The sequence below is a fragment of the Xenopus laevis genome, chromosome 3L (genome assembly GCF_017654675.1).
Source record: "Xenopus laevis strain J_2021 chromosome 3L, Xenopus_laevis_v10.1, whole genome shotgun sequence".
NCBI lineage: Eukaryota > Metazoa > Chordata > Amphibia > Anura > Pipidae > Xenopus > Xenopus laevis.
In genome coordinates, this window is record NC_054375.1 from 121077834 (window position 1) to 121092442 (window position 14609).

Consider the following 14609-nt stretch of genomic DNA (forward strand, 5'->3'; position numbering starts at 1 on the left):
AAATATAATTAATCCTTATTGGAAGCAAAACCAGCCCATTGGGTTTATTTAATGTTTACATGATTTTCTAGTAGACTTAAGGTATGAAGATCCAAATTAGGGAAAGACCTGTTATTGAGAAACCTCAGGTCCCGAGCATTCTGGTTAACAGGTCCCATACCTGTACACAATAAAATAATGTTTTCTTATTTTCAGCCATATTAGATAGATTTTAATAAAATCTGTGCTCTCTTATTTACCTTTCTTTACCAGTTACTTATAGTCAGGTATAATTGTTTCTATAGTTCTAATAGGTTATGATTTAAGGGGGCCCTGAACCAATCAAAAGGCTGCACAATGGAGCGTGAAACAATAACATGTGCAAACTACAGAGATACAGAAAATTCTGAGAATGAAACAAGTTTATAAACATTAGTAATTTCATGCAGATGCGACTATGCCTTTTATCCCTGTGTTTGTTGAGACTGCAGTCATGCTGCTTATTCTCTAGCCTGGGGTACAAACCTGATCTGTAAGGGCAGTGAAACATGGGGTGATGCCATTAAGTTTGGTAGCTGAGTAGGTGCACAACACAGTTCTCACAATTACCCTCCATTCATTCCTATGTTTGATAGAGGTTTGTATGCTCTATGATTTATTCAAGGAAGTGATACAGCCTGTATATAGCGCAAGATAAGGTAGTGCAATGTAGCAAGACTGTAGCATTCAGAATCTAGTTAGGGCCATGTGCAGCCATTAAACCTGTATTTTCTTGGTAACAAATCTCGAATGTTGGGCAGATATAATATCACATATTCAGATCTGTTTCCCTGCCAGAACAGATGTCTTCGGTCTGTGCTTCAGAGACTGGACCAGCTTCCAAATTTGCTTTGCTTGTTTTATTATGATTATCCTTTATTTATAAAGCACCAGCATATTCAGCAGCAAACATTATACATTTTCCACATCAGTTCCTGCCCCAGTGGAGCTTATAATGTAGACATTCACATAAACTATTGTCAGTTTTATCAGGAGTTGGTTCAACTGTATGTATTTTGTGTGTGGGAGGAAACAGGAGTATTGAATGGACAGTGCCATGACTGCAAGCTAACTACCTCTAGCTCTCTTTGCCATGGTGGTTACTTTAAAGGAAAACTATACCCCCAAACAGTGTAGGTCTCTATAAAAAGATATTGCATAAAACAACTCATATGTAAAATCCTGCTTCATGTAAACAAACCATTTTCATAATAATATACTTTTCTAGTAGTATGTGCCATTGGGTAATCATCAATAGAAAATTGCCATTTTAAAAAATAATGGCCGCCCCTGGGATCGTACGATTCACTGTGCACACAAAAAAACAAACAAACTATACTTCTTAGGTCACACGAGCCAGTTAACAGACAGAGTTGTGTCTTTTACTTCCATACTTCTTCCTGTTACAGTAAGAGCTGCAGTATTTCTGGTCAGGTGATCTCTGAGACAGCACACAAACCATCACGAAATGGTGGCTCAAGGCAAGAGATGTAAAAGGGCAATATTTACTGAAATATATATTCCAGTTTGGTAAGATTCTTGAATATGCCACTTAATATGATATAAACTATCTGTTGCTTAACTACTCATTTTGGGGGTATAGTTTTCCTTTAATGGATAAACTTTAAATCAATGGCTTTCAGACCTCCTTCGAGGTTCAACATATGGTCTGGGTCCCCTTTGCTCAAAACAAGATATCAGATGATATCTGCGGGAGCTTAGGGAGTTTAATTCATGGATAAAGTCTTGGTGTAGGAAGGAAGGGTTTGGGTTTCTAAAGCACTAGGCTGATTTTTCTTGGGGTACAATCTATATGGTTGTGACGGATTGCACCTCAATAGAAGGGTATCAGCTATGCTAGGGGAAGAATGACTAAGAGGTTGGAGGAGTGTTTAAAGGAGAATTCAACCTGTTCTGAAAAAACCCGTTCCCCCCACCCCAGTTAGACACCCCTCCCTTCTCCCCCCAGTCTAACTACCCCCCCCCGGGGAAATGACCCATCCTCCATACTTACCCCTTGCCGCAGATTCTTCCAGCGAAGTTCGACGCGTCCATCTTCTCAATCCTCTCTAAGATGACTGCGAGATCGGTAATTCTGCGCATGCGCGGAATTACACAGAAATTGGCGATCTCGCAGTCAGCTTACCGAGAACGCAGAAGATGGACATGTGGAACTTCGTTGGAAGAATCTGCGCCGAGGGGTAAGTATGGAGTATGGGGCATTTCCCCAGGGGGGGGGTAGTTAGCCTGGGGGGAGGAGGGAGGGAGGTCTACCTGGGGTGGGGGGTACTGGGTTTTTTCCCCACAGGTTGATTTCTCCTTTAAACTAGCCATGGGGGGTGAGCCGGAGTATTATGGGGAAGCTATGGAAGACTGGGCAGTGGGATTGGTAAGAGGTCATGGGGGAGAAGTGAGGGGGCATACAGTAAACCAGCTAGGGGGATCCCTCTGTTACAAGAAAAACAGACTAATAGTAACTTTAAATGTAGTTCTCCATTAAATAATGCAAATATCAGAGGGAAAAGTAGTACCGTATATACCCGATACTCGGGTATATACCGAGTTTTTCAGCATCCAAAATGTGCTGAAAAAGTCTACCTCGGCTTATACTGGGGTCAGCAGTACCCAACCCGAGTAGCTGAGATTGCAGTCACTTTTAATCATTCCTATACCAACAGTTCACTTGGGGAGAGACTGCAATATCCCACAATGCCCTCTGTTGGTTAAATGAAAGAATAACAGTGTGCCCTCTGTTGGTTATATGAAAGAATAACAGTGACTGCAATATCACACAGCCCCATCTGTTGGTTATATGAAAGAATAACAGTGACTGCAATATCACACAGCACCCTCTGTTGGTTATATGAAAGAATAACAGTGCGCCCTCTGTTGGTTATATGAAAGAATAACAGTGACTGCAAAATCACACAGCGCCATCTGTTGGTTGTATGAAAGAATAACAGTGCGCCCTCTGTTGGTTATATGAAAGATTAACAGTGACTGCAATATCACACAGCGCCCTCTGTTGGTTATATTAAAGAATAACAGTGACTGCAATATCACACAGCACCCTCTGTTGGTTATATGAAAGAATAACAGTGCGCCCTCTGTTGGTTATATGAAAGAATAACAGTGACTGCAATATCACACAGCACCCTCTGTTGGTTATATTAAAGAATAACAGTGACTGCAATATCACACAGCACCCTCTGTTGGTTATATGAAAGAATAACAGTGCGCCCTCTGTTGGTTATATGAAAGAATAACAGTGACTGCAATATCACACAGCACCCTCTGTTGGTTATATGAAAGAATAACAGTGACTGCAATATCACACAGCGCCATCTGTTGGTTATATGGAAGAATAACAGTGACTGCAATATCACACAGTGCCCTCTGTTGGTTATATGAAAGAATAACAGTGACTGCAATATCACACAGCGCCCTCTGTTGGTTATATGAAAGATTACCAGTGATGGCAATATCAAACAGCACCCTCTGCACATGGTAGTGGGACAGTGGGACAATGCACACAGTAATCCGTTTGGCAATTCTCTGTCACCATCAACTTTGCAAATAAGTCTGGTTGATCGCTGGGGGGGTCGCTTTGGCAGAATGTGCGCTGCTGGGAGACAGGGATGTAGTTGTGTCTAGGCTTATACTAGAGTCAATAAGTTTTCCCAGTTTTCGTAGGTAAAATTAGGTACCTCGGCTTATACTCGGGTCGGCTTATACTCGAGTATATACGGTAACCTCCGCTGTATGCTGCCAAATGCACAGAGTTTGGCAAAATGGGAGAGCTAGCGTTAATTGCATGTGTTAAAAACTACAATATAAGTGGTATCACTGAGACCTGGTGGGATGAAACCTGTGACTGGGCTGTCAGTTTAAATGGTCACACCCTTTTTAGGAGGGACAGAGGGATTAAAAAGCGTGGAGGAGTTTGTCTTTAGGTAAAACCTGAATTAAAGCCATGCACTAAAGAAATAACCATGGATGGCACTAGTGAGGGTGTAGAATCCCTCTGGGTAGAGTTTTTGACTGGGCAAAAGGTTACAAAGTAAATTATCATTGGTGTATGCTATAAACCACCTCATAAAAGTGATGAGAATGAAGCCCAGCTACTTTTACAAATAGAAGCGGCTTCACAACTGGGTCAAGTTATTATTATGGGTGACTTCAATTATCCAGACATTGACTGGGGTAATGGAATTGCCAAAACAGAAAAAGCTAATGGGGTTGTAAATATGCTGAATGACAACTGTATTTTTCAACTAGTTGAAGAACTTACTATGAATGACTCTCTTTTGGACCTGGTAAGAACTAATAATACTGAACTCATCTCTAACATTTGTGTAGGTGAGCATTTAGGGCAGTGGTCCCCAACCAGTAGCTCGCGAGCAACATGTTGCTCTCCAACCCCTTGGATGTTGCTCCCAGTGGCCTCAAAGCAGGAGCTTATTTTTGAATTCCAGGCTTGGAGGCAAGTTTTGGTTGTATAAAAACCAGGTGTACCAAACAGAGCCTCCTGTAGGCTACCAGTTCACATAGAGGCTACCAAACAGCCAATCACAGCCCTTATTTGACATCCCCATGGACTTTCTCATGCTTGTGTTGCTCTCCAACTCTTTTTACATTTAAATGTGGCTCACGAGTAAAAAAAGGTTGGGGACCACTGATTTAGGGAATAGTGATCATAACATGGTCTCCTTTGAGATTATGTTGCAGAGGCAACTCTATAAGGGAGAAACCGAAACGCTAAACATTGACAGTATACGGCATTTCTGCAACATATTAATTGGGAAAGGCTTTTCACAGGGTTAAACACAGAAGAAAAATGGGAAGTCTTTATAATGCTGCTTAATTAATATACGTCAGTATATACCCCTCGTAGGCAAGGAATGTCGTTGCAAAGCAAAACTTTTATGGTTTGACAGAATTGTTGGTGGACTTTTTTGGTGGACTTTTTTCAACCAAACTGAACTATGTGACTATGTAACATTGCTGTCATACTTCCACGAATATCCAGGACAGCAGATATCTGTTTACCCCAAATATCATGAAAGTGGCATTCAGGCTGAACTTCCAATGGTATCTATGAGATTAAATAAACATTCTACCCAAATCTAAACTGGTTTCAGGCTGATTCTCCCACCCCTTGGCTCTGGGCTCCCCTTTGAGGGTCCAGCCTCCCCACCCTTAAACCTTGGGGTAGCAAGGCAATCCTATGAGTTCTTTATTACATGCCCAGGCTTTAGAACCAGTTATACACGAGTCATGGTCATTCTATGTTTTGGGCTATAGTTCTTTGCTTTCTGGAACTGTACACATCAAATTAACTGCTTTCCAGGCCTGATCACACTGTTTAAATTCTAATAAACTCTTTTTTCCCCTTTTACTTACCATTTCTCCCTCGGGGCTAGAAAAGTACTCCCTTGTATCCCCATGCTTCTGGCTGATCTGGAAGTAATATTTGGCAGCTGCCTCCAGGAGAACATGGCAATCTGTAGCATTAATTTCATCTGCCAGAGAACGATACCCTGAAACACAGAGAATTGGGTCAAAATTGGGTAAAGATTACTCTGAAGAATTGACTGGATCCTACAGTGGCAATTTGGCATTCATTTATAAACCAGACTCTCTGGAACTCAAAGGCAAATCTTGGAGAAATAGGAATAATCAGCATATTTTCCAAGGCTGGGAAGTTTTATAACAGAATAATTTGGACATGAAGCTACACCTTCTGTAAAAGATCTCTTTGAGTGTAATAACACCTTACTGTATTTCCCTTTGAATGGAGTGATATTTTCACAAATCATTATGGCTCAGCAGGGAAACTGGCATATACATTTATACTGCCAGATCTCCTTTATTATGGGAAACAATTATGTAGATAACTATCCCTGGAATGTAAAATGTAAGAATGTTTTAGACACCTCTGCCAAGCATAACTGTGCACAAACATTGCCTTCCCCAGAAAGGCAGGCTACCATTGGCCTGTGTAATTTCCTATAATGCATAGAGGACCCCAAAATCAGATATTTTGGTTTACATAAAAGAACCCCTAATCCACCTACCAGTACAATTTCAGAAGCAATTTGGTTGCTATGGTCCAAATTACCCTAGCAACTAAGCAGTGGTTGAATGGGAAACTTAATTATATGAATATGAGAGGGCCTGAATACAAGACTATGTAATAAAAAATAATAATAACAATACAATTATAGCCTTACAGAGAATTTTTATTTCTTGTTGCTGGGGTCAGTGACCCCTATTTGAAAGCTGAAAAGAGGCAGAAGAAGAATGCAAATAATTTAAAAAAAGTTGCTGACCATTCTATAACATACTAAAAGTGAACTCAAAGTTGAATCACCTCTTTAAGCAATTCAAGAGGGTGGTAGATACTGTATCACTAGCGTGGGTGTCTTGGTATTCTAAGGACCACATATTCCAAATACCAAATGGTTACATGAAATAAGAAGCCATAAGAATAAGTACAGGACAACATATTTTTTCCCTGGTGATATGGAGGCAAATGACAAAGACATGTGGCAAGAAGATAGTGACCCATGAGCAGAAATCAATTTGTATATATCTACTAATACTGTGATTAATTGGATACCGAGGAAACATGTTTGTTTTTTTCAATATTGTGCTGCTCCAGCAGACTTCTGCACTGAAATCTGGGTTTCAAAAGAGCAAACATATTTTTTTACATTTAATTTTGAAATATTTCATGGGACTAGACATACCCTATTGTCAGATTCCCAGATGCTGTCAGTCATGTTACTTGTGCTCTGATGAACTTCAGTCACTCTTTACTGTTATACTGCAAGTTGGAGTGGTATCACCCCCTGCCTTCCCCCTCAGCAGTCAGCGGCGATCCGTGCCTCTTCGCCACCTGAGGCGGCCTTGCTTTGCTGCCCCCACCCCTCCTCACGGCACTCACCTTTTCATCGCTGGAGGGGGCAGTGCATGTCGCTAGTGCAGAGAGCGCAATTGCGCTCTCTGCACTAGAAGAGCAGAATTTCCGGGTTGAAAACCGGAAATTTGGCTCTTAGTTACCAGGAGCGGCATTTTTGCCACCCTTGGCAAACAGGAGGCGCTGCAGCCTGAGGCGAGTGGCTCAACTCACCTCATTGGTGGAGCGCCCCTGTCAGCAGTCGGTCAGCAGAACAATGGGAAGGTAACCAGGTAACAGCTCTCTGGTAGATCTAAGAACAGCACTCAATAGTAAAAATGCATGTCTCATTGTGAATCATCCAGTTACATTAAATAGGGGAAGAATAGCCTGTCTGAAAGCAGTTCCATAGTGCAGCACTGGCCCTTTCTGAAAGCACATGACCAGGCAAAATGACCTGAGATGGCTGCCTACACACCAATATTACAACTAAAAAAAAATACACTTGCTGGTTCAGGAATTACATTTTATATTGTAGCGTGAATTATTTGCAGTGTAATTTAGAAATAAAAACTACACCACAAAAATCATGACAGAAGCCATTTCATATCATTTCTCTTATAGGCTTCAAAATGGTGTAAGTACTCCCAAACAAAGGCAAAAAAACCCAGGAATCTTGCACTAGATACATTTTATTAATCAATGTCCTCCAAGCTTCTGAGCCATGGTTATACACACTAATGGATTGCTAGCTCCTAAGGGTTGCACCTTTTTATTATACATTTGTCCTTTCCTCCCATATGTATATATAAAGAAAAAAAATTCATGTCTCCATACAAAAATGTATGCCAGTGTGAATATAGCAAGGCACAAGGCCCAATATAAGCACATGAGGACACATTTAGAAGCGAGTGAGGTCTTATGCGTTGTTATGGGCTGGAGGATTCCAGGCATTGCTTCTAACAACATTACTAAAGTTATCTTAAACCAAACAGAGTTGGAAAACAGAAACCCATCCTCCTTCCTACGGAGAGTACTGCGGAGATTGGAGATTTCACTAGGATATCAACTTCCTCCCATTTGTTTCTGAGGAATCCATCTCTGCCATAAGAAATCTATTTACTCAAAAGGAGAAACAAAAATACAAAACCCAACAGGAGATTAAAGGTGCCAACAGATGCTTAAAACATATGGGAGTTCAGCTGGGGATTTTACCCAGATTGTCTGTAAATAAACTGAGCATGTTTAACTTAGGGACCGCACAGGTCCATTGGCAAGCAAATAAATTAATAGTTAATATATGATATATTGACAGCATAAGCTAACTCTCTACAGCAGGTACAGCACTCTTAGAGGGCTGAAGTCTGATCCTTGGGGTTCAGCATAAAGCTAAAGGGTCATAGGGGGAAGTTCTATAAACCTATAAAACATTATATTACAGTGGTTTAATGTTCAATGTTTCTTGTAGGACTGTCTCACTCAAGTTATGGATATGTTTTATCTAAAAATCTACTCCTAAAGCTCTATCAGAAACAAATAGGAAGGTGCAAAAGACCAGATCAAAACACAAGCAACATATACAAAAATATGCTTACAGGTATCAACAGGGATTAATGTACAGGTATGGGACCAGTTATCCAGAATGCTTTCCTAAAAATCATTTCAACATTAACTAAGCCCAATAGGATAGCTTTGCCTCCAATAAGGAATAATTATATCTTAGTCGGGATAACGTACAAGATTTATTATTATACAGAGAAAAAGGAAAAAAGGAAATAAAAATTGGAATTATGTGATTAAAATTATTTGGAATTATGTGATTACATTTGGAGCTTTCTGGATAATGGGTTTCCGGGTAAAAAAATACCATACCTGTATGTCACTTTATCTCAAAAACTCGAATTTTCTGGTGATACCATAAAGCTAAACGTGAAGTTTAGCTTTATGGTATCAAATTAGCTTCAAGTTCGCATTGCTATTTTTTCTCTAGAGACTATTGCCAATTTGTTTACATTAAAGAACATTTTCTTAAATTCAGTTAGAATTTACATTTTCTTATGTTACTGATGTAATCAATAGCAGAAGGCCACCCATGTAATGCAGAAATATAGAAGCAGAATGGCATTCTGAAAACCAAGGCTGCACGGTGTACAACATGGTGGGGCTCTAACTTAAATAGCATAGGGCTGTTGGCATGGATAACAGCTCTATGCCACAAAACTGTTACAGATATGGGATCTCTTATTTGGAAACCCACTATCCACAGAATTATGAAAGACCGAATCCCATGTCCATGTTATGCAAATAATTATTAGATTTTAAACGATTTCTTTTTTTTCTGTAATAATAAAAAAGGTCCTTGTACTTGATGGTAATGAAAATGCAAATCCAATTTTTTTGCATACGGCCCCATATTTAGCGATCATGGACATAGGTCTTTACGCTGAAAAAAGTAGCACAAGACTTGTGCCTCCTCAGTGAATACACTACTGCCGTTAGCAGCACAGTATTTATGAAGGACAGGCTGTGGGCAGCACTTAGCTGTTTACTTACTGGATGGAGAAACCGTGAGATATGTGGCACACAGCTCTGCTGGAGCAAATTTTTTTCAAACTGAAATTGCCGATGGCAGAATTGACGTCACTGTTAATTTACACAACCCTTCCTGAAGTAACTTATTTTGCACTGTGCATGTACACATTGCTCTGCTGACATCACTGCAACCTTATCACAGATAGTAAACAAATTGGGGGAATGTCCAATAGTGATGGGAGACCAGGGACGAAGCCGAAAATCGGGTAACATCCCTCTGTTACAACACCCCTACCCTACCTTTTGTGCATCATATAGATGCGTTAGGAAGCATTGGCTGGTTAGAAAATGTCAGGTTAGGAAGCACTGCACCATAAACTAGATTTGGCATAAGGTGTCAGGTGCAGGCTTAGGGTTTGCTCTGGGCCAATATTTCACCAGCCTATAAAAAGCCTACATTTTCCCTCCATGTATATAAATTGAGCATATCTTCCCCACCCAAGCCACATCATTTGTACTGGATATACCCCGTCCATTTGACAGCACCATCACATTTTCCTGAAACAAAAAAGTTCTGCTGGGCTTGAGAACTGTAATGGTTAAGCTGAGCTCAGGAGAGGTGATTAGGAGAAAAAAATAGGATCAGACAGTTTCTATGGGAACCAGCAATGCTATCTCTTCATTGGCTGTTAGACTGGAGGGTGTGTTTAGTAATCTGAGCTGAGAAGAACTGAGCATGCTCATGAGCCAACAGCCAAAGTAATTTCCTGAGGGAGAGGGCAGAGTGGGTTAGAGGGGTAGAAGGAATTCTAAGTGATTAAGTGGATGCTGCAGCTTTACTGGTAACCTTTTAACAACCAGAGTGGCAGTTATCTAAACATTTCAAAGAGGCTGTTACTGATTACATTTTTGTGGGGTGGGTTTAAATGTCCTTTAAAAAGATCTGCCAATGCCCTGGGCCGGTATTACACCAAAAATTTATTTTCCAATAGATGTATAATACCCCTCATTCTGACCCTGGCCTGCCCATTTAAGCCCTGATCTACTCCAATATATTGTCTCCGTTCTTATCTCCAATACATAAAGAATCCACCCACGGCCCGCCTATTGTGTCATCACACACCACCATACATCATCTCTATACCTCCTTACACTATCATTCTGCACCCTTTCTCCCCCAGCAGCAGAACAATGAGAAGGCAACAGGATAGCAGCTCCCTGGCACAAGATAACAGCTCCCTGGTAGATATGAGCACAGCACTCAACAGTAAAAATCCAAGTTTCACTGTGACTCCTTCAGTTACATTGAGTAGGGGAAACAATAGCCTGTCTGAAAGCAGATCCATTGTGAAGTGTTGGCTCTTTCTGAAAGCATATGAACAGGCAAAATGACCTGAAATGGCTGCCAACACCCCAATATTACATCTAAAAAATACATTTATTGGTTCAAGAATAAAAATGTAAATGGTAGAATTATGTGCAAGGTACACTGTAATTTACCGTAATGATAAAAACTATACCATAGGAATCATGGCAGAATCTCTTTAAGGGGTGCAGTTTTGCAGGGATTTGATACATTTTTCTTATTAGGATAGACATACAGTTATTTAGGAATCTACAGCCTTGTTGGTTGGTTGTCCTGTAGAAGGACAATGAGGTAGTCAAATCATAGTTGTGCATCTATGTATTTTAGAAAATCACTATAATTTCATAAATTTTTTTTTAATCTGAACCTAGCACATCCCCTTTAAGTACTGTCTATCAACAGAAAAATCTGTAGCGTTAAAACGTGTTTTGGAGTTCATTTGTACCCTTCAACAGACAGTTTCTTTCCTCAGCTATGTGGGTGTCTCAGTCCTACTTGATATTGTGAGTCAATAGAAACAAGTGTGAGCTGTCGCTTCTGTCATCAGTTAGCATACAGATGAAGTACCCAGCATGCTCTCAATAGAGGATAGCAGCCTTTTGATCTGAAGGCATAAGAACCTTCACAATAATATCACAAAGGTAACATAAAAATGATTTTTCCGAAGGAGTTCTACATTTAAAGGGTGCATAAACCCTCTTTGGCAATTCAACTTAATATGCTCAGAAGGCTCTTCTTGGCACTTCTGCAATTTACTTTGTTATCTTAAATCATTTTTAAGATGTTATAAGGGAAACTGTCACTGTTATAAAAAAATCCACTAAACTGTATTGGATGCTTAGGGATTCTTTTTGACATATAGGCTTTTTTGTTTTTAAATAATATTTTATTATTTTAGTAGAATTAAACCTTAAAAATGAAAATGGCTAGAAATGTTATAAGAAAAGCCCAAAACATAATGTATTACATTTATGCCCTACTTGTTTAGATAAGCTTTTGTTCTCCTTTAATACTCTTTGAGCTATACATATTTGTTTTTAAGTGTGCTTCTTCAAGCTAAATTTCTTGAAATTATATAATGTATCTGTCAGAAGAACTATTTCACGGAGACAATTCCTCAAGCTCTCCGCTCTCACTATAAAAAAAAATACTTTTTCACCTTAAATTTGAATATGATAGATAACTTAGCATACTCTATAAGGCTCTATTGTTTAATAAAGCATCATATAGTTATTGTATGGACTTATTTTATATTTATACATAACTATAAAATCCCTCTTTTATGCCCTGCAGTGATTTGCTTTTCTTCTCCACTGTAAAAAAATGCAACTTGGTAATATGTTTCTTATATTTTGTGCAGCAACTTGACGGCTAATAAAAAGTGCTCGGTAAGTGAGCAAGTTTGATACCAGTGCCAAGCAGTGCCACAGCAAGAGAGAGAGATTTCAATATTACAGTTATATCAGTATATCAGCATTACAGTTAGGAGTTGATTTATCAAAGGTGGAATGTTAAGAGTTTTTTTTACCTCAAAAGAAATCAAATGAGCTCGAAACTCGATTGGTATCGTACTCTAATGAATGTCTCGAAAAAACTTGAATGTCTGAAATTCAAACAAATGTTAAACTCAAATTGAAATTGGATCAAGTTTTTCTCCGAAAAAAACTTGAATGTCAGGACGGCTATTAACTTCAAATAGGTCAGCAGAGTTCTGCCATTGACTTCTACATGAACTTGGCAGGACTTTGAATTTGAATTACTTTGGATTTGAATTCGAGTTGGTGGTTATAAACTCGACATTGTGAGTTTTGACCAAAAAAAAACAACTCAAAATTCGAATTTGAATTAACCATTTGAACCTTAGTAAATCTGCCCCCTAATTATTCCCTTTTCTACACCCCCCTTTCCATAACCATCTATGGTACATTTTTTAAAACGGAAGCTCTCTGATAACAATGCAATTTTACAAAGTACTCTACCTCCCTTTCTGACAAGAGCTTCATTAGTGGGCTCATGCAAAAAAAATATATTTTAATTTCCCAAGCACAGTGCCAATCTTAAAGTTATTCAACTCTGTCGTCATTCGGTTCCATTGTGAAGTGATGGATTCTGAGACTTAAAGTCCCTCTGCTTTCCATGGTCAATGGTACACAGATTTTTTGGAAAGCAGAGAACAGACATTACCCTAAGGAAATACGAATCTTTCTAACTACTCCTAGATGAAATTCACTGGAAAGGTATTTCCAGGCGTTTTATTGCCCTCCCATGAGTGGAAAACAAATGCAACCTGCTAATCCCACACCAGCCCACCCCGACTTGACCTTCCCTTTGTAGCAACATGTTACAACAAGTTACTGTTCTTTTAAAATCAAAGCAAAGCTATCATTCATAGAGGTCAAAAACATGCAAATGTTTGTGTGCTTTAGCAGTTTCTTGCAGCCAACACCAATGAGCAGAGACGCAACAGAATCCTGTAGTTAATGCATATTTGCCCATGTTCACTAATACCAAATGGGGTTATGCAAAATTAAAGTACATAAATAATTCGAGGTTAGTTGATGCAAAGCTAATAAAGCAAATTGGAGCTGTTATGAAACAGAAAACCTGCAAAACTTTATGTAAACTTAAACATAAATAGGATTATAAATAAATGGCTGATGGGATGATACTTCCTCTTTAAGATTTTTAGCACCTGTTTACAAAAATCTACTTGCTCTCAAGTTTTAAATGTGCAGTGTGATCTAACACTGCCTATAGGGTTTCACAAGGTGATGATGAATGTGCATAAGATCACATGGACCTTGAAATGCAGAAAGATAAACGGTCAGCACAAGTATGCAATGACGTGGTTTCTAGGTCTCTGGAGAGTTATTAATGGCGATGTGTTAAGTTATGTAAACCTTCAGCAGAGAAGGGGTTAACACGGTGTTATGTACCCACGTAACTAATGCGTTATCGTCTCTGTTCAAGTGACGCAAGGATCCAATGCCTTTAAGGACATCTTTTTTTAACCACTAAAATGCAGGCAGCCATGAGAGTTAAAGCCAGATATAAAATGCAAAACGCTTACAATTGGGTATGTTGATGTAGGGACCCAAAAATTTAATTTCCCCTCCCGCTCTGAAAACCCTGTTCCATTACCTTTAGGGTTTGGGAAGCAAGTGTCCCTTGTTAGTTCAGGGGTATCTGCTTCCTGTAGTTTATTTAATGGGAGGCAGCACAGGGTTATTCCTCTCTAGCCTTGGCCTGTTAGCAGGGGTGGATGTGCTGGGGAGTCTGTAATTTAAAGGGAAACTTTATCCCCAAAATGAATATTTAAGCAACAGATAGTTTATTTCATATTAAGTGACATATTAAAGAATCTTACCAAACTGGTTATAATTTTAAGTGAATATTGCCCTTTAACATCTCTTGCTTTGAATCACCATTTTGTGATGGTCTCTGTGCTGCCTCAGAGATCCGCTAACCATAAATACTACAACTCTAACTGTAACAGGAAGAAGTGAGGAAGCAAAATACATAACTGTCTTTTAAATGGCTCATGAGACCTAAAATGTATGGTTTGTTTGTAGGGTTACCACCTGACCGGTATTTTACCGGCCTGGCCGGTAAAAATGATGGTTGATCCCAATATTATTAATAGGGAAAAAAGATAAAAATATAGGAAGGCGGGTATTTTTTTCCAGAAAAGGTGGCAACCCTATTTGTTTGTGTTCACCGGGAATTCTAGGATCCCAGGGGGCTGCCCTTATTTTTTGGCACATGCTACTAAAAAAGTATATTACACATGAG

The 14609-nt window shown here is 39.4% G+C and overlaps 1 protein-coding gene across 2 annotated transcripts in view; it reads right to left on the bottom strand.

The window, feature by feature from the left end:
* The window catches only part of LOC108711477 (protein FAM169B), a 29738-nt gene that overhangs the window by 11839 nt on the left and 3290 nt on the right, over positions 1-14609 (bottom strand). For both annotated transcript variants that reach the window (XM_018253257.2, XM_018253256.2), the window contains exon 2: positions 5422-5558. In XM_018253257.2, the coding sequence (XP_018108746.1) occupies positions 5422-5558 (137 nt within the window). The remainder of the gene's footprint in view (positions 1-5421; positions 5559-14609) is intronic.